The 21,970-nt window shown below is 41.3% G+C and overlaps 1 protein-coding gene across 2 annotated transcripts in view; it reads right to left on the bottom strand.

The window, feature by feature from the left end:
• Positions 1 to 12,039: 12,039 nt before the first annotated feature.
• The window catches only part of LOC146858945 (zinc finger protein 135-like), a 161,632-nt gene continuing 151,701 nt past the window's right edge, over positions 12,040 to 21,970 (bottom strand). For both annotated transcript variants that reach the window (XM_085649596.1, XM_085649597.1), the window contains 2 exons: positions 17,932 to 18,027; positions 12,040 to 14,664 (listed from right to left, as the gene is read on the bottom strand). In XM_085649596.1, coding sequence (XP_085505722.1) covers positions 13,949 to 14,664; positions 17,932 to 18,027 — 812 coding nt within the window. In that variant the 3' untranslated portion in view covers positions 12,040 to 13,948. The remainder of the gene's footprint in view (positions 14,665 to 17,931; positions 18,028 to 21,970) is intronic.

Raw genomic sequence — 21,970 nt, 5'->3', positions numbered from 1 at the left:
AGTTCCTAGCTCTCATGTATGTGTGCCAAATCCTGTTACACATTACAATATATTGTGAGGCTTTCCTTTGTTTTCATTTTTAGGGAATGATAGTTTCTGTTTGGAAGGCAATGTCTTTCCTGTTACTTGCATAATGTTGCTAAGTTCTTTCATGGTTTGCAGCAATGTGGACACAGAGCCGAAGAAATTAGATAACAAATGAAATGTATTTGAATGTATTATTTCCTTAATTCTATGTTACGTTATAAATGTGTAATATACAGATTAACAAGCCTTTGTGTTCCAGAATAGCATTTTCCATTTTATTTCAAATTCTTTATTTGTCTATGCCAAGAGAAATCCATCATATACTTTTCAATTAGTTTAAATTACCAATCTACCTACTCGTGATTTTCTCTAAAATGTTATTGTATTTTCATCAGCACTGTTTGTAGTGTGCAGTGCTTAAATTGAGGCAGTGGTTTCCAGTGCTCGCCACCGGCACTTCATTGTCAACACCAATGCTTAGGGCAGTCTTCCAAATGGTGGCAATGTCAGCCTATTTTAGAGATGAGCACAACCGTTGTTTATTAATTCAGTATACATTGCCAATGACTAATACCTGCCACCCAAGCCATTTATATAGCTCTAGGGGGTGTGGAATAGTCTAAATTCTCACACTTAAAGAAGTGTTATGGTTAGTAGTTGTGCTGGTACTGTCATTGGCAGTGCTGGCAGGGGCAATGGGTGGAGCAAGCTGCAGTGGCCTCCCGACAAAGGCCCTGGCACTAAAAGGTTCAAATAAACTTTATCTGGTTTGTGGCATAATAAACCTTAAAATATTCACATCGTACAATAAAACATTATTAAAATGCTTATGCTCACATGAAATTAAAAGAATGATGAAAAGAAATTCATATATTTGAAGTAGCAATAGTCATATATATCTATCAATCAATATCAAAAAATATAAGGAAATAAAACATTACATAAAATGAATTATTCAAATTTTAGAATAAAAGGTTCCAGTGATCTCGTTGACCCAACAGTGATCAATTTCGTTCATACTATGCAAGAATTTAACATTCCAGCTAAGCGACTTTAGTTTCCACATGGGTCAGAATTCCTTGTGCGTAGCACCTTTATAAAATTAACATTAATACATGATGGCATACTGTTGCATCCTTTAACTCAAGTAAATACTGAAAAGCCTCGTGGTGGTTATACAGGTTTTCTTTTACAGAAAGAGTTATTTTAAATATTGCCTCCTGTGAACTAGATAAAATCTACAAAAAAGTGACAAGTTCTGGGTTGATTGTTTGGATATATTGTTACAGGGACGTTTTGGGGTCAAAGGGATCAAACCTCCACTCTTCGGGAATGCTAAAAGATGGTAACTTATGAGAAAACAAAAACAGGTTAGCAGATGTCTATGGTAAGATTTAGGAACTAAGTTGATATATAATTGACACCCGAAATGATTGTTCAATGACATATATCTCGTAACATTTGATTTGTTTTGATCAAGCAGATTTCTTTTCTATGCACAAGCTCTAATGTGTGATCTTTAAGATCCCTTTTGGAATATCCTATTATATTCTTGGGGTATAACCAGAGGTCCCCATCGATCTGTTCAAGCCTCCTTAAAGCATTTTTTTTAACAAGCATTAACCAAGGAATTTTGTGAGCATGGTCCAGCACTAAGCAGTCTTTCAATACCATTTTTGTAAATTCTGTCTTAATTTTTGACCAGCCCGAATACGATAAGAGAAGTGGTTTACATTCCAATATCCGATAGAAACAAATTCCCAGTTCTCTATAAATATTAGTTTCCGGCAGTAAGTGAGGTACTGCTACGAGTCTTTTTAAAAACATTCTCTTGTTTTTGTATTTTATCATTATCTCCAACACTCCAACTGATTTAGCATTATATAAGGTCAGTATCTCTTTGATCGGCTCAGTACTTAACTTAGAGATGAACCTAAACATACCCTCATTATTTGTTAACATATTTGAGGTACTAATCTCTCTATGGTATTTCCCGCCCTCATCGGAGAACTGTGTCCCTAAAAAGCTAAAAACACAATTGTGATTTGAATATTGTTGCCCTTTATATAAAAAAAGGAACTAGACCTCTCCCTACTTTGGCCACAGCTCATAATTAAGGTTTTCCCTTGTCTTAATGTTCCTAGCTGATACCTGGGACATTTATTTGCATGTGATTAATATAATTTTACCTGCCCTCGTTCGCTCTCCTTCTTGGATTTCATGATAATTAATGATGTTGCCATGTGTTGTTAATCACTATTTATGTGGGAATGGTGTGAGGGGATAGATGGATATTTTTACGGTGAACTTCTATGGAAAAACGCTGTCTATCGGATTCTCAAAATGCCAATTTTTTTTTTTTTTTTATAAAGGGTTTTCTTAAATTAATTTTAAATTTGTTTTCTTCCATGTGTTGTGTAAAAGTGTTAATCAGATTCCGCTGACATTTTGGAGTGAAGGCCAATAGGGCGACATCATCAGCATACAAGAGAACTGGTATTGAGCTGAACGCTACCCAACCCTCGGGATATCAGCACCAAGGGATTGTAGTCTATCATTGACACCCTTTACATAGAAGGGGAAGAGGAAAGGCGCAATGAAACATCCCTGATGGACCCCCCCCTCCCTATCTTAAACAGTTGTGTTAATTCCCCCTGAGGCCCATATTGTACTTTCAATGTTAAAATACTATACAGATATGCCAGAAGCGAAATTAGATCCTTAAGGGCCCCTAGTGAATCCATACACTTCCACAATTTATTGTGGTCAACACGACAAATGCACAGCTAAGATCTATGAAGCACATATGTAAACTACCTTCTTTAGCCATAGTACATTTCCACACCAGGAGGTTTAAATTAAGGCAGTGTTCGACCATAACCAGACATTTCTTAATACCATATTGGGCATTTGTTAAAATATTATTTTCTTCAGCCCATACTTCCAGTCTTTCTAAAATGACCCTTCCCAATAGCTTAGCTGAGGAATCAAGCAGAGCGATGGGTTGATACAATTTTGGGTAATTCCTGGAGCTTTTCTTAAAAATAGGCATGATTAATGAATGACTAGGATAAAACCAGCCACCGCTGCATTTAAAACCTTGGTTAAGATGGGAGCCCATACTGCAGGAAGAGACTTGTAAATATCCATCAGGACACTATCAGGGTCCGGGGCCTTCCTCAATGGACTTTCATTCAATGCCCTCGAAACCTCCTCCAAGGTACAGACCCAAAAGTTGACAGTAATGTCAAATGAGTCATAATCCCTTTGTCTAGTGCCTTGGTTGAAGAGAAAACTGAAGCAAAATGGTCCATCCAGTCTACCGCCTTTATTGAAGATCCAAGGTTGGGCCCGATGCCCTCAGAAGAGGCTACTATCCTTGGTCTCTGCCGCCTCTACTAATTTTTCCCCTTCTTCTCCTTGAATTGTTTTTCCTATCACCTAATGCCTTCTTATATTTAGACCTACGGAACCAAATAGCCTGTAAGTCCCCAAGATTCAACTGTAATAATTTAATGAGATTATTACGGGCCTGGGTACAATACTGATTAAATCATCTTTTGTTCTTTGTCCCTTTACTCGTAGTCAAAAATTGGCTTGTGGAATTGGAGATAGTTATATGGGTTTCCATCGTCTCCTCATAGTTATCTTCTGAAACCAAGCCACTCATAAAAAAAATCCATATTCCTAAATATTAAGTCACTTAAAAATCCGGAGGGGTTCACACCTGTCAATTTCATTTTGGTACCACTCTGCCCTACTGCGATAATGTTTGATATTTTAGCTGTCGCAGATACTGGTTGCAGCTTAATTTGTATTATTAAAATCACTGGGTTATGGTTGCTAATGCAATTTCCTCCCACTTGATAACTGTAGGGTATAATTATTTCGCCGTTCGAGGTGGGAATATGATCAATATTGCTGTTACAACCTCTCCCACTAAAAGTTGAGGGTTTAGTTTCACAAATGGGGCTATAATAATCTGCCATGTTTAGATTATATTTAAGCATCAAATGGTTTAGAGCTGTTCCATATGAGCAGTGTTTAAACTGATCAATTTCTTGGTGTCTGTGAAGCCACACATTTGTTTGGAAGGAAAAAACATGTAGTGACATTAAATCACCAGCCTAAATCAGGTAGACATCCTTGGACTAATGATCAATGAAATAATCCATATCTTTTACCAACACTTTAATCACCTCAACCCTTGAGGAATTAAAGATAATGTTATAAAAATGTATTACTATAATATCAGGTTTGGCATTCTAAGTTAATAGCAAGAATTGATAATAAAGCGACAGTAGAAATGTTTTGCTTACTGTTAATGTTACTCTGGTAGAGACCAGTACGAGAAGACCGCCTTTGGCCCTACCCATATTCGATTGGCTGGCTGCAGTACAATAAGATGTTAATACAACATTGTCAAATGATTTAGTGAGCCAGATTTCTTGGATACACTTCATCTGGGCCTCATTCACAACTTTACCCAATGAACTAGATTTGGTTTATTGGCCGCTCCAGCAATGTTCCATGATTCTATAAATATTTAGGATAGACCAGGACCATCAATGGTGAATATGTCTTCACCAAAGGCTCCCTGGACACCATTTATCAGTTGTGCACTATAGGATGTTGGAACCCCCAAACTCCCCAAAAGGCTTTGGCACTTATTTTTCTGCAAATTAAGCTCTGGCAGTATAAGTTTAGTAATTTCAATAGTCATATTTTCCTTGCATCCCCAAGGTGCTCTTCATTTTCCTATATAATGTTTATTTCTCACTTTTATGTACTATTTAGGACAAAGCTCAAAATTATTCTTTAATGTATGCTTGCAAAACACAGTCTGTGATTTTATAGAGGTATCATCTTTCTAGGTGTAAACTGATGATATGCTGCAGGCAGTGCAGATAGATGGACTAGGATGGGGGTATCAGTCAATTATTGCCTAAGTGATGCCAGAATGAGAGAAATGCACTTTAAGCCCAATAGGTGCCAAGACAGAAATGATGTTTTTGGGCTCAAACATCAACACCATCTTTTAAATAGTCACAACCTTTGATCTATCACTCAAGATACCACACTAAGTCAAAACTCTGGGGTTTCAGTGTGACCAAGAGCTCTTACTACAGAGGCAAATATCAAAAGTCAACAAAAGCTGAGGGCAAAAAAATAAATCTTATGCTATTCTTGAATGTCCCCCCACCAGTAATCAAAGCTTCCATTCTCTATTTCAGATAAATTACGGCAATAGTCTATCATTTTCCCAGTCAACTTTTCTGCCACACTCACACAAGTACAGATAATATCAGACAATATGCCAACTGGAGACCAAAAGACCTATTTCTTCAAGACTCACTCACTTGCATTGGCTGCCGCTGGAGTGGAATATACAGTTTAATAAATTGATACTGGCAAGAGAAGAGGTTTGTGGTAAAGAGCTGACTACATCCAGAAGGCTCTACTGCAGGTGTCCCCAACCAGTCGATCGTAAACTACCAGTAGCTCGCAGACACCATCAGAGTAGCTAACAGCCTTGAATTCATTTTAAAATAAGCACAAAGTCATATTTTCCCTTTAAATTTAATGGAAGGCTGTGTTAACTTTATATTATCATCAAACTTTAGATAGCAAGGCCTGATAATGAGCAGTGCTCAGTCATATTTATGAGCCCTGCTGCGGGACAGAGGTGAACAGAAGCACGGAGGTATTTAACTCAATACAAGTCTTTTTCAATTCAATATTGGAGCTGAGAACAAAATCATGTTTTTGAGCTTTTAAATGGAAGAACATTTTAAATTAAAAGTTACCTTCATGCTTAACTTAAACTCTTCATTTTAATTTTCTCACATTTCAAAGGGTCATATTTACAAATAGCAGGCTTCTTGCTCCCTGTGGCCATTAGCCACTGTGCCATTAGTATAACCAGGGCCAATGGAATTATGCAATTGTGGGTCCGCATGTTTTTCGCATAATAAAAGACCTGCCGCATTTGCCATATAATCTGTCACCTTCTGCATAATCTACAGATTTTAACAAAATAAAATGTTTCTAGCTCCAATGGTTCAAAAGTTACTAAAATTTGAGTAACGCGTGTTCCAGCGCAATGGAATGCCATTTGCAAAGTTTGACTGGTCAAATTTTCTATTGCTTATTGGTATGTTTGCGAGTTAAACTGGTATGTTTGCGAGTTAAACTGGTACTATGCTCAGATAGTAAAACTATCAAACAAATTGTGCATCATGCTGCATAATTTGCATCTTCTTGTCGCATAATTTTGCCCTCTCCCGTCGAATAATTCCAGTGGCCCGAGTATAACTGAAAAATACAGCCATTTTTTTAAATGTAGAAATTTAAAGTGCAGGCAAATGTTCCATAAAATGAATGCAGAAAATCTTTCTGCACTTTAAATTTCTCCCATTTAAAAAGAATTATTGTATGTTTATGTTATATGTGTAACGGTGCCACATATTGTCGAAAGGCATGTCCTGTGCTGCAAGTATCTATGACACAGGCTCTCAGTCACCTTTACAAATATATCCTATTTATAAGCTCACATGTTCATACATCCCCAAAGATCACACCCTCACTGACGCACATGGTAGACCTGGTATAGTGCCTCTTGTTCAAAGTATTTTGTTCAAACTATAGTATCTCCCTCTGTGGACATTAGACTTAAAATCAATGTAGCTGGGCTTAGGGGTGACCTTCAGTAGCTAACGGTGGTTTTCACTGATCAGAAGTAGCTCTCACTACAGAAAAGGTTGGAGACCCCTGCTCCACTGAGATACAAAATACAATGCAATATGAAACCTGCAGTTGATGTTGATGCCCAGCATCTGCTCCCTAGGGCCAGCTCTGTGAAACAGAGATTGTATCAAGGGTAGATAAGAGCCAAAAATCCCTGCAGCCTTAGTAGCTGAAGAAAATTATCCTTGTATTAGACGGTGTCTGACAACTTATCTACGAGCGAGAGTTCTGTGGTATTTCTGAGTGAGACAGATCTCTTTGGAAGCAGTTCTATTGTTGGACAAACCATTAGGTGTGGGTGACAAATTCAGAAACACACTCCAGGTCACAAGCACTGCAGGTCAGAAAAATAATAATATACATTGAACCTTGAACTATTTCGCCAGCGTAAGTTTTTTTTTTTGTAGACATTATTGTATCAATCAACCATGTGGGGGCGTGGCCAGCTAAGATGGCGGAGCAGACGTAATCCTCTCGGCTCAGTCGCAAGTAATTTTAAAATATGTAAGAAATTACCTGAGAACTGGATTCAAAAGGGCCACAACAGAAGCACGTATACCCTCGATTTCAGAAGAAAGCAAATTCGGTAGTATCGGGAGACGCGAGCCTCCAATGCAGCAGGATAAGCGAGGGCCGAGGTTCGGCGTGGCTGGTGTGGCGAGGTGAGCACACTGCCGGTCGGGGAGTGAGGGAAGCAATGGCAGCGGAGAGCAGACACCGAGGGTCTTGAGGGGCATCGCCGCACCATAATCATTAACACGAGCACCACCGACACCACATCGCGGCAACTCTACTCTGCTTCTGAGCCCACATAAGGAGCAGCAAGTGTCAGCGAGAGACGGGGACGAGCACACATCGACGCAAACTGAGGACCCCAGGGGAGGGAATAAGAGCCGCGGGCAGGGTCGGGAGCAGTGGCGTGGATGGGGCACTCTACCCCCCAGCACTGATGCCGGGGGGGGGGGGGGACAGCCCGGTTCACAGAGGACTGTTGCAGTGGGCTGCCTGAACTTAATAAGGCACCCGACTAACACAAGAATTAATAAGAAATAAGGCTCTCTCGGGAATGAGAGTTAAAAAAACGTAAGGCAGAAGTTTTTCTGGACCTGGAAGGTTCCACCACTGAAGGAGGGGTAGACCCAAGTGAGAGGCCCAGCAAGCAGCGGTATCTGAGCAGTAATGATAAAGTAGGCCCTCTCCTGACCCTGAGATTGTGACCAACTGAAACTGTGAGAAGCACATGAGAGCACAGAGATAAGGAGCTCACAGGGCAGCCTGGGGCCTTGACAAGAAGAACTATACTCTGTTCAAACTTATCTGACCCAGCTCATAAGGGAGAGTCAGAGAACGAAGAAAGATGAGATAAGCTATCACCCAGGTGACCCAATATACAGAGAGAGGCTGTTGGACAACGCACATAGAAAGCTGGGAGAGCCAAGACGTGACTCCACTTGAGTGGGATGCCCTACACCAGACCACACACAGTCCAAAACTCCTGCCTCAATTATGCCTCCAAAAAAACAGCAAGGTAACAGGGTCTCCAACTACTTTGCCCCAGCAGAAGCAGACGAAAACTCCCACAGCAAAGCAGACGCCGACCCAATGGCCCTCAATCAAGAGATTCTTTTATCCTCCCTGAATGATTTCAAAAAGGAGTTACAGGAAGAACTAAAGGCTGATATGGCCTCCTCTATGGCTGCACTGAAAGCAGATCTCTCAGAGAAACTATTGGCCCTCCAGAATGGCGTAGACTTGGCAGAAAGCAAGGTAATGTACTTGGAAACCAAAACAGTGTAATTGGAACAAACAGCTGAATGCAATAAGGAAACTACGGCTTCCCTTCAGGCACAACTACAGGAGACTATACTCAAAAGGGAAGACTTGGACAATAGGTCACGTAGGAAAAACATAAGGATTCGGCACTTGGAAGAAGGAGCGGAGGGACCTGACTTGGAAGCCTTTGTGAAGGGACTATTTGCGGAACTACTAAACACCCCCACAACAGACATTAAAATCGACAGGATTCATAGAGTGGGGAGAGCGGCACCAGGGGAGAAACAGCGGCCAAGAGACGTTCTCGCCAAAATGCACTCATTTAAAACTAAAGAGGCAATGTTACAAGCGGTATTGAAAAAGGAGACAGTGTCCTTTCAGGGAGCCTCTTGTTCATTGATCCAAGATGTGCCCCAGGCCACGCTGGCTCGTCGTCAGCAATTCCGCTCCGTTACGGATAAACTTAGGTCTGACTATATCAGCTATAGATTGACTTATCCGTTCTGGATATCCTTTGAATCCCGGAACAGAAACCACCACTTCACAGACGAGTCCAGCGGGACCTGGCCCATGGCTCTCTCAACGATCCCCTAAGCAAAAGAGGCATTGAACGGAGCCTATCAGACAGGGACAGTATCAGGAGAAGGCAAGGTCCCAACGGGCAGCACCAAGGCCCATTCCACTAGCCCAGCGCTGGTTAACCTACGAACTCAACAAGAGACAATCCAATACCATAGACAATCAAGTCACGAACTCTTACATTAAGCTTGGACTCTATGAAGAGTTGCAACGTCACTGGCCCGATTCGCCCACCATGGACAAGGAGGTCGACTCGCTAAGCCTAACACAGGGACCTGATGTACCTGTTTTGTTATTTTTTTTTTTTTCCTTTATTTTGTTTCTCGGTTAACAGGTACTCAGGGGCTTTATAATGCAACACAAGGGGGTTTCTCAACACTCAATCGGCAGCAGGCAGGAGAAAAGGGCATAGGGGAAGGGGAGGGGCTGTAGAGGAGGGGTTTGGCTCAACAGGGCAGTCCCACACGGCCACAAGAACTTATAAGGAGGGAGGGTCCCTTACAACAGTGGATATGACATAAGGGGTCTTAACTACCCGAATAAGCGGCACAAACTTTGGAAATATCTCAATGACCAGTACTATGATTTAGTGGCCTTACAGGAAACGCATCTAAAACTATCAGATGACCATAGGTTGAAACACAAGTCATTCACCCCGATATACAAATTGTAGGCATGGACGAAACACAATGGGGTGGCACTATTATTCCACTCCACTACAAAATTTCAACCTAAAGATTAAAAAAGAAGATAAAGAGGGTAGAACCGTAATGATGAAGGGGGACCTACAGGGACGATTGTGTACAGTGATAGCCACCTATGCTCCCAACACAAATCATGAATCACACTTTAGCAACTTGTTAACCCTCATAGGGGGCTTTGTGGAGGGAGATTTCATCCTTATTTTAACCTTACATGGCATTCGGACAGCACACACCCGCATAGGAAGCAAACAGGTACATTCGCCAAAGGCATTAAGCAGGGCTGCCACGATCTAGGTTTGATAGATGTATGGATAACACAACACCCTCAAGATAAAGTCTATACGTTCTTTTCCCACGTACACTGCACATACTCCACGTTGGACCATATATTCTTAAGCCAAGCTTTGTTTCAGCATATTAGGCGTACCGAAATACAACCGATTACCATGTTAGATCACGCACCAGTTCTCCTCTCCCTCGATTGGCACTAACCCACGCAGAAAGGGAAACAGTGGTTCTTCCCTCAAGCATTACTTAGAGATCACCCCTCGCTAGATGAACTGCGTAGATCTATCAGAGATTTCTTTCAGGATAATAAGGCCCAGGACACAACGCCCTCAAATAATTGGGATGCCTTTAAGGCAATAATTGGAGGCCAGTATATGGCACTCAACTTGGCCCTAATTAAACAAAAGACAAAGGAACATCTAACCTTTGAGGAGGTATTAAGTGCTGCAGAGAAGGCCCACAACTGACACCTACACTAGTCCTCCAAAGGAAAGTGACGGCCTTGCGAGGGAAACTAAACACTATATACAATAACAGGGCGGAGCGGACACTTCTTAGACTCAAACACAACACATATTCATAGGGCAACAAAACAGGAACATACTTGGCCAGGCAACTCATGATACAGAGGGAGAGAGAATATATAGGAGAGTTGCAGCTACCCTCAGGGGAGTGTGTGTCTGCGGAACAGGAGAAGGCTAAGGCCATGGGGAAATTCTATGCAAATCTGTACACAGCAGAAATATCCGATCCGAGGGTTCAACAGGAATACCTACAAGAGGTACAGTTACCACGAGTGAACCAGACACAAAATGGCATTTTGGGAGACTCCATCATAGAAGAAGTTAAAATGGAAATTACCTCTCTAAAACTACATAAAACTCCAGGGCCAGATGGCCGCACTGCACACTTATATAAAATGTACATCCAGGAATTGGTCCCCCACCTGACTATTCTTTTCAGCCACATAGCAACATCAGGGAAGGTTACACCAACCATGGGTAAAGCGGTGATTTCGGTACTACTAAAACCAGGCAAAGAGCCTCGACATTGCAGGTCCTACTGCACCATTGCGCTACTAAATCTAGGCGACAAACTTTACTCTGGAATTATAGCAACACGATTAGAGAGCTTACTACCCGAGCTCATCCGCCCTGATCAATCAGGCTTTATTAAGGAACGCCAAATGCATGACAACATGCTAAGTGTAATCTACCTTATTGAGAAGGTCAATAAGAGAAAGGTCCCGGCAGTCCTACTGTGTTTGGATGCCGAGAAAGCGTTCAATCGCGTGGATTAGCCCTTTTTATTTAGTACCTTCAATCAATTTTTTTGTGCAATTCCTTCATTAAAATGATCTCTGCAAATTATTTGGCGCCATCCTCTAGAGTAATGGTTAATGGGGTGGGCTCTGACATTTTCAGCCTTTAAAGGGGGATCGAGACAGGAATTCCTCTACCCCCCTCTTTTATTTGCATTGAGCATAGAACTACTGGCGGCAAAGATTAGAGCTAACCAAGCCATCAAAGGCATTTTATTAGAGCGGACAGAGCATTAGATATCCCTCTTTGCCGATGATATTTTAATGAATCTTTCAAACCCTCCGAACTCACTGCAGAAAGAACTCAAACTAATTGAACCTATCACAGTCTTTCACAATAACCTGACCAAATCTTTCATTCTGAATTTGACCCTGAAACGGGGAGAAGTGGAACACTTAAGGCCCCTCACCCCCTTCAAATGGGCCCAAAAAGAGCTCACCTATTTAGGAATCAACTTAACACCCCAAATATCTAATTTATTCTCGGCCAACTTCCCCCCTCAATTACAGGAACTGCAAGGGGATCTGAAGCACTGGGCACCTTTATATCCATCTTAGATGGGCAGGGTTCAATCAATTAAAATGTTAGTATTACCTAAGTTTTTGCACATCTTTCAAAGTCTACCAAACCCTATAGAGAGGGAATACGTTAACTCCCTGCTATCCCTCTTAACGAGATTCGTATGGCAAAAAAACAAATCCCTGTTACCCTATAAACTTCTTAGATGGCCAAAGGACGAGGGTGGACTTTCCTGTGTTACCACAAAACCTCTCAAGTACGGGTCATAACTGAATGGTCACAGAGGGAATCGGACAAACACTGGCTACTTATGACTCGGGCGATAGCGGGCAGGATCATATGTGATCTTTTATGGAAACCAAAGGAGGACTGACCATACAACACCTATCTCAGCACCCCAACATGAACAACTTCAAAAGTTTGGGATGAAGTGGTTAGGGCAGCGGAGTGGACCACGTTCACCTCTCCTTATACCCAGATATATTTTAACCATGCCTTTCCCCCAGCTCACCAGCAAGAGCCAGTTGAGGTAAGGCGGGGGGCGGTTTGTCAGATTCTCTCACAGCTCTTCCATAACTGGGAATTCCTCACCTCTGAAGATTGCAAAAGAGAGTTTGGCGTAACAGATAATGAACACTATCATTACCTACAATTGCCACACTGGGCCCCACAACCAAAGGAAAGAGAAGCGACCACAAGAGATCTGACACAAATTGAACAATTCTTGAAAGGGGCAAGGGGAGCAGAGACAATCTCATTTGCTTCTACTATATACTCTACCCTTCCGTTGGCCACGCTACATGTCCTTTTTGGAATAAACACGTGGGCACGAAATACGAGATAGTTAGTGGAAGGTGCTATGGAAAGATATAGTACGACACATCCGCCATATGGATATGAGAACTGCCCACTATAAATTGCTTTATGACTGGTACCTTTATCCCTCGAAGATACATAAACATTTCCCCAGTACATCAGAGCTCTGCTGGCGGGGATGCGGGCTATGAGGGGACTCCCAGCATATATGTTGGGACTGCCCTACGATTCGGCCTTTCTGGGCTGAGATTCTGGCCCAGCTCTAAGATATGCTCGGCTACCCTCTACCGCTCACCCAGGAATATGTCCTTCTGCATGACTCCTTATGTCACCAGGCATGATCAGATCAAGCAGTAATTTGGCTAAGCCTGGGAGCAGCTAAGCTGAAACTTGCAGGGATATGGAAGAAAAGAGTCTCCCTCTCTAACACAATGGCACGCAAAACTCTGGCATGCCATCACAATGGAGGGAATGAGCTCCATCTTCCTGAATGAGTTTAAGAATTTTGAATATGTCTGGGGCCCACTAGTTTACGGTCTCCCGCTTATCGCTTGCCCCACTAAGACCCGTGCATTACACCTATTCCAGATTTGAGGTGACACATCACTATGGGTAAACCCCATCAATAACGTCGTAATAGATACCACTCCTGAGTACACTGTATTTATTTTCTTTTCTTATCTCCTCCTTTACTCTCTTGTACTTTCTGGGGGTTTATCTTGGAATTAAGGAGGTGTGGGGGAGGGAAGGATGGGAAGTAAAAGTGAGGCTTTTAATGGGAGTTAGATATGTTGATATTGTTGTTACAGGGAGCAAATTGAAATTGAAACGTGACATCCTGTGATATGACTAATGCTGTAACCAGTAGTAGATTCTCAACAGAAATTCATGAGACACATTTGAGATGCAACGTGTCTCCCAACATTAAATGTTTGTTGTTGTATTTTTCATAAATGGCAATAAAAAAGTTTCTTGAGAAAAAAATAATCCACATTGTGCTTCTTCTGCATGCACCTTGTTCCAACCCATGCATAGATGGTTGCACAGCATCCTTTTTTCCCCACTCTGGAAAGTATCCTTTACAAGACGTCTCACTGGATGAAGGCATTCTACTCAGACATGAGAACAGAGTTCAAATTATTTAGTTGTCCTCCATTTCAGGATTGTCTCTCACTATTCGAGCTCCTTCTCTCTCATGTGTGTTCGCTGATGTTTCATAAGGTGTGGAATCTGTCTGAAGTTTCTCCCACATGTACTGCATGTGTATGGTTTATCGCCAGTATGAAGTAACTGATGTGTCATTAATGTTTGTGGACGTCTAAAACTCTTCCCACACTGAATACATATGTATGGTCTCTCTCCAGTATGAATTCGCCGATGTCTTATCAATGTTTGCGATGTTTTGAAACTTTTCCCACAATCACTACAATTATACGGCCTCTCTTGATCTTTGTTCATATTTGACGAGAAGCGGACAACCTTCATGCAGTCACTGCATAAATTTGGTTGCTGATGGTTGCTTATTAGCTGATCTGAAATCATGCTAGTTGGCTGGTTAGAACACTTCCCACACTGGCTACAGATGCACATTTGTAATGCAGTGTTTATTCCTTGATTGCACTCCATCTTAGATGATTTGTTGAGACCCGTCCCACATTCGCTCACTGTATATGGATTCTGACATTTTTTGTTATCATTATATTCAGGAATGTTTGACTTCTGGTTTAAGCTGCTTTTATATTCGGTGTAGGCATATGAATTTTCCAGTGGGCACATCTTCTGATGACTCTTTGGTTTCAGACTCGTGCTTCTCCCAAAATCCCAAGTGAGTTTTCTTTCCCAATCATTTGCTTCCTGCTGTTTAGTAGAATTGATTGGTCTGTTCAGTCCTTAGAAAAGATAAGAAAGTAGCAATATTGAAACAATCACCTTATAAATATCACTGAACCTACTATTATTGAAAGAATTCAAATCTGTTTAGTGTATACAACAAATCCAGACATGAAGTGCAGTACTAGCAGGGGAGGAAAAAGTGAAAACGGGACAAAAACTGCTCCATACGAGCTGTCCACTTTAATCCATGTGCTCACCAATGTGTCTAAAAGCAATTATTTTTGCAAATAGTGTTCAGAACACATATTTGTGGGAAGTTTCACCTAACAGATGTGTGAAGTCACACAGTTTGGGAACTGGGAGGCCAGGAACACATCGAGAAATCGTAGTTCATTGTTTATGACAAAGTGACTTACAAGTGGATCTTTGCAAGTTCTTTTTCTTGAACATAAAATATTTACATATGAACAAATATCATTGTGCACCATGAAAATAAAAATGAAAGGTAAGGCATGCCGAATACACACACTAACCAATGAAAGGGCAGCAGAAAGACCCTGGCACCAGTGGGGTTGGGGTAAGCGAGTTACAGCTTCTAAAATGCAAAATGGGAGTGGTTTGTTCCAGTCATAGTGAAGTTTACAAAAGATCAGCAGGAGTGATTTCCAAGGGACAGATTCAGGTAAGTTAGACTACATTTTGGAGCCAGGGGTAAGCAGTAACCATTTGATATAAAACGATTTTCATTGAATATAAATATAGTTAACGGTTAAACAACCAAATTTAAAGGATTTAGAACAAGAAATACGTCACAAGTGATTGAGGAAATCAGCAAAATCTTGAGAACAAAGTTACTACTGATTTATGTGCACAAGATATAGTGCTGATGAGTCCTCAATCAGATAAATAAGATGTAAAGGATAGCAAAAGAAAACTAGAATGAAATGGTAAAGAAAAAACAAATACTTCCCACCAGGTATCAAATGCTATAAAACAGGGGTGTCCAAGGTAAGCCTTTGTTGGCAGAATTCACGCCAATGTTTCAGGATACAATGAATTTATATGGAGCTCATTTATTTAGTCCTTGATTATTCTGGAAAACTAGCATGGATACCTATGCTGAACAACAATGTCAATGTCGAATGACTATGGTGAAGAAACATCTAGGTCAGTTGCAATGGCACCTAAATACACAGATTTCTCAGTAGACTAATGTAATCTGAAGGTCACAGATTTAAATCTTGCTCGTACTACTCAACCTTTTATCTTTCTGAGGCTCATTAAATGAGTAATTTTGAATTGAATAATGGTAACACCAACAATAATTAAAGACCTGGATGATAAAGTGCTATCTAAGCGACCGTTTTTATTAATATTGTTATCAATCAAACCATTTACACATCCAGCTAAAACACTGAGCAGGTACTGAATCCAGGGTCCTTTCGGCTGGTATCGGCAGGAGTATTTTCATTAACCATACTCTCTAAGGCCCGCGGAGTGCCTGTTGTAAAAATAACTACATTGACTATATTGGTTTATAATTAGGCTGCAGTTTTTAGGCCACATGAGTTTACATGTGCAGTTTCTATCAAGACTGTAATGCACACACTGTATATGGTGTTAATAGTTACATGCTGCTCAATCAGAATGTTTACAACACTGACACAGAAGTAACGTTCCCATTTGTTTTAGAATGCAAAATTGATTCTTTATTTTTCTCATTTCAGTTTAAGGTTTTAGTATTAAATCATACTGGTGCACAGGCAAGAGAGTTCAAGGTGGGTAGAGGCACTGTGATAAGTAAATATACCCATCGCAAGGCTTATGTCTTTCTGCTACACACCAACTCATGATGATACGCCATCTTGGAGTTAAGATGGGGAACTACAATGTGTAGGGCTCCAGGGTCTGTGTGGTGTTCCAACTCTGGACCTAATGTAGATATCAACGGACTGGCTACTTCGTCAAAACAGGGATGGATATCCCGTCTGGCGAATTCTAAATCCCACAAGATATTATGGGATTTATATTTCGGCAGACAGGATATCCGTCCTTGTTGTGACTAAGCAACCATCTGCCGATATCTGAATCTGGCCCTCAGGTACATAATTCACCCTCTTTACACCACAGCTGAGAACCAGTCTCAAACAAAGGCCAACAAGTTCAAATCGTGGCACTAGGGAGGGCTGTTTTGCAACCATATAACACTCACTGACAACAATTTGTCTTCTTGAAGAGCCTTTAAGGAATCTGTTTCCAAACTGTCTTATCCAACTTGGCATTCTACAGTGAACTGACTGCGCAAAAGGATCAAATGGCCTTTGGTAAATAATGTGCTTAATAAACCTTTTAACATAACATAAATACACTGACTGTCTTTCCACGACATACTATTTTACAGAATGTGACTAGTGGGTTTAGATATCATGTGATATGGAAGGGTACATCGGATATAAATATTTATGTGTAGCCAATTTACCAGCCTTCGAATAACCACACATATCAGCAATGACAACCACAATGGACTGATTATTAAAAAAAGATCAATAGGCAAGAGTAACTCTGTACCTCAAACTGAAAGGCTTAAACAACTCTACATTTCAAGTATAGGTTTGCCTGCTAACTCTCTCGGCCCATTTTCAAAGGTCTTCCCATTAACAGCACCCTTTTTTTGCTTAGTCTCTCTTATCTTAATTTTTTCTCTCTCTGTTCCCCATTTTCCTGGCTTGATGTTAGTCAAAGCTGCCATTATGTGACTCATTCAGCGCTGAAGAAGTCATGTAGTTAACCTCATATACCACTGTACAAATGATTGAATACATACATTTAATGCATTCACTTTCTAGGTGAGCTAGTAATCGTTAGCCTTCATTGAGTATGCATGCCATTACACTTTCTACCACTGTGGTTTACAAATCGATATTACAAAACGTCACGCCTAATTGAGCTTCTATGGCACCAAAATGAATGACCCAGATAAAGCAAACATTGGAGAGGTCAAATCCTAGATCAAAGACATTACTGGCTCTTTGAATTCACTGAGAATAGAAAATAGATACAACAAACAACTCTCTTGCAAAAGATTACAATTTTATACAACTTAGATTTTCTATTGTTCTTATTATACAATATATGTAAGAAGCCCTTCCTGTGTGAATGTGAAAACAGAGAACAGTTAAAAGATAAAGGCAACAAGATGTCATCTTATAGTCCTTCTCCTTCTCACTGGTCAGAAGTTCTCACAGAGAAGATAGTTAACATTGAGGGAACTTTATTGATCATCAATGACATCCACAGAACTACTGTTAAAAGATATTACTCACCCAAGTTCATGCTCTCAATCCGTCCAGCTTCCCAGAAATATTTTATTTCTTCATTTAAACATCTGTGCACAACTGGAGGTCTAACAGTTGCATTATCTGATGGCGAAAATGAACAAAAATTATCATGTATTAAAAAAGCCGACCAATTTCAACAAGGTGATCTAACTTAAAAGATTTTAATGTGGCCTTCAGACTGTTCTATAGGAATGATTGCAGGGGATAGGAAATCCCCATCTACTCAAGTTAATACACAGAGCTTCAGTAGCATGATGTTGCATCAAGTTACATTGTATTTCAAGGTCACTATTTCATACTTTGGCTTGTTTCAACCGTCATTATTAATTAGAGGCTACATTATGCATTAATCCTTTAATGCAGTCACACAGACAGCCGCACTACATCATAAACAAGAAAAGTTCTAGAATGTAGAGAGTAGGATACAAGTGGCATGAGGCACAAACAGACTGCCTCTTTTAAATGCGGCTCACAGGCAGATAAGTAGCATATTTTATTATCTCCTTACTTATTGACTTAAGATGGCTTTTTCTTGATATTTAACCTTAACAACGAGAAAGCCCGATATCTATGGTTTTTTCTCAACATTCTTCTGCTCTCCTTGACTTACTTCCGTTTTTTATGCCTGCCATAACTTATACTTTGTTTTAGCCTTTAATCTACATCCCCCGTATTTCTATACTTTTTGTGTCTATGCCTTCTCCCCCCCCCCTCTTCACCCTTTACACCGACTTCCTATTAAGGTTGTCGATCTTAATTAACTCGCGCGCGCGAATTTCTATTTTCCCCTTTACTCATATAATGTCGTAACTCGACGGATAACCTTCTTTAATTCCAGAACAATTCCACAACCTTACCCGTATCCCTTTCACCGCCCCTTGCACCGGTTCGTCGCGCTCACCCGGTCCGTGCGAGCGCGTTATGATCATTCAAGGAATGCACCTTGGCAACGGCGCACGCTTCAATGTCTTCCCCCAGGGCTCTTTCCTTTAATTTGACGCTTCCTCGGTTGCAGCTGACCTCGAGGGAACGGGTCAGTTACTCCACTCGGGTCAGCTGCTGCCGGAGATTGCTTCTTTTAACGAACAATTTTACTCCTTGAGTTTAATCTTAAAGTCGTTTTACTTAAATCTGCCCCTATCAACCTGTAAAATATATATACATATCCTTACCATTTAAATTCAATATTATTTATAATATCCTTATAATTTTGAAGAGGTGAAAATTTTGAATTTCATATTCATCCTAATCTAACCAAAAAAAAAAAATATATATATATAATTAAACCTTTAAAAAAAAAAAAAAAAGAGAAAAGGGGAGATATACATGATATTAGATTTCCTTATTAAATACATATTGAATTATTTTATCTTCCTATCCCCCACACAATGTCAGACCTTGACTCTGACGATGCTACAGCCAGCTCTCCCCTCCATTATAATGATAACTTTAAGGAATTCTTGCAAAAGGAAATGCGTTCCTGCATGCTCTCAACCTTAAAAGAGGTGATGTCTACCAAAAGACCTTTTCCCTCTGATCTAGATGCTCGCTCCTCCGACACTGTAACCGAGGGCAAAAAAAGTAAAAAAACCAAAAACTGCGAACATCCCTTACCTATGAGAGGTCGTGGCACCTCAATTGATATGGGAGGTCCTAGTACCTCATTTACGTTGGGAGGCCCTCGCGCCTCGAATGGAAAGGTTGCCCCTCGCGGCACGAATCTGACCGGTGTCCATAGCGACACAACTTTGACTAATACGCTCGGCGACTCAAGCCGCTATGCTACTAAGGATGTCGCAGATACAAACTCTGACTCAGAGGAAGAATTTTTGGATAATCCCCTTGACGAGTTTGTCTTAGACTTAAACGACCCAAACCAAGACATAGATTTTAACTTTCCTGGTGAGGGTGAATCCCCCTCCTCCTCTGACAGTATTATTTTGAATCCTCTGGGGGAAGAAATGTTCTCTCCCCTAACTCTTTCCCATCCTAACAGTTCTAAATGGTTCCCTCAGGAACATGTCTCAAAGTTTATTAAAAGATGGTTAAGGAATTCTTTGGAAAGGGAGACAAGGAACACACTCAGATCAGAGTGCCCAAGACCTACTATTCACGAAAAGGTCTCGCAAACCCCCAACCTTGATCCGGACTTGATCAAATTCCTATTCAAGCTAGGCAAAGACCCTAGAAGAGGTCTGGAGAGAGCACTTAAGGGCTGCCAGGACCGCCTTTTGGATGTCCTAGGCCCACTCACCAGAATCCTCGACCTGGCTGAGGAATCTCACATTTCCAGAACGCCTCTTGACATTAACCTCATCCGCGGATGGAGTCAAAGGGCTATTGTCTTTCTGGGTAATGCCAATTCGAGCTTGAACACCGAAAGGAGGAGAACTATTCTTTCGAAAATCAACCCCAAGCTTAGTGACTTGGCCGTTAAGGAACCATCAGACAATCCCAAAGGCCTTCTCTTTGGTGAAGACGTCATCAAATCGATTGGAAAATATGTTTCTACTTTTACCGCCCTTGACAGGGCCCAATCCAATATGAGACGTGTTTTTTACACAAACCTTTTTGGTCAGGCTGGAAGAAGGGGCCGTTCTTCCGGCCGTGGTATCCAGCGGCCCTTCTCGTCCTACAGAGGTTCCGGTAGAGGCTTCTACCCCTCAAATCAGCAGTTTTTCCCTCATCGAGCAAGAGGACCACGCAACAGAGGCTTCAGGTCCCGAGGAAATCCAAACTCCTCCAGCCCTTCAAGTAAGTCTTCCCCTTCCTCTTCATCCTTCCTCTTCTTCCCAAGTTGGGGGCAGACTGAAACACTTCTATCATGTTTGGGCATCACTAACTCAAGACCCCTGGGTTCTTCAAACTGTCCAGGGTTTCAAAATAGACTTTATCGAGACTCCCTTCCAATCTCATCCCCCAAAACCCCTAACTCTTTCGCTCGATCACGAAAAAATTGTCCAAGAGGAAATCTCTTCAATGCTCACGAAGGGAGCTATTATACAGGTGCCCTGGTCCTCAAAGACCTTTATCAGTACCCTTTTCTTAGTTCAAAAGAAAGACAAAGGTTGGAGACCAGTAATAAACCTTCGAGAAGTGAACAAATACTTAATTTACAGACACTTCAAAATGGAGGGCATTCACCTCCTAAGGGATCTTCTTCTAGAAGGAGATTGGTTAGTGAAACTAGATCTCAAAGATGCTTACTTCACCATCCCTATGGCACGAGAACACCAGTGTTTTCTACAATTCAGCTGGAAGGATCTCCTATATCAATTCCAAGCTCTTCCCTTCGGTCTCTCCTCCGCCCCTTGGTGTTTCACCAAAATTATGAGGACTATCGTTTCTATCCTCAGAGAGAGAGGTATTCGCCTTATTATTTACCTAGACGACATTCTCATAATGTCCCAATCTTTTTCTCAAATTCAGAGAGACCTAAATGTCTCCATACACCTCATCGAGAGCCTCGGTTTTGTTCTAAACAGGGAGAAATCCATCCTCACCCCCTCCAAATCTCTAGAGTTTCTCGGATTCACGGTGGATACCTCCCGCTCTCTCCTCCTTCTCCCTTCCAAGAAAATCGCCAAAATTAGGAAGGAAATCAGATATGTCTTAAAGAAAGATTCTTTAACCCTAAGGGAATTAGCCCGCCTTATAGGCCTCCTCTCTTCCAGCATTCAAGCTATCTTCCCGGGCCCTCTGAACTACCGTGCTCTTCAGAGAATAAAAGGGAAGGCTCTCAATTCTGGTCTCTGGTACGAGGACCTTGTGACCTTGGACGAAGAAGGGAGATCAGAACTTTCTTGGTGGCTAGAGAATCTCGACGCCTGGAACGGGAGAGCGATTTTTGGCTCTGCCCCGGAATTCACCCTGGAATCAGACGCCAGCCTTCACGTTTGGGGCGCTCGCCTCCTCGACCAAGATACTGGTGGCGCATGGTCACTTGCGGAGTCCTCCCACCACATAAACTTCCTAGAACTCACTGCAGGTTTATACGCCCTAATGAGTTTCAAACAATGTCTTC

Source organism: Triturus cristatus, chromosome 3_2, assembly GCF_964204655.1.
Source record: "Triturus cristatus chromosome 3_2, aTriCri1.1, whole genome shotgun sequence".
NCBI classification, from domain to species: domain Eukaryota; kingdom Metazoa; phylum Chordata; class Amphibia; order Caudata; family Salamandridae; genus Triturus; species Triturus cristatus.
Note: the sequence above shows the minus strand (reverse complement) of the source record. Positions and strands in the feature narration are given on the sequence as shown.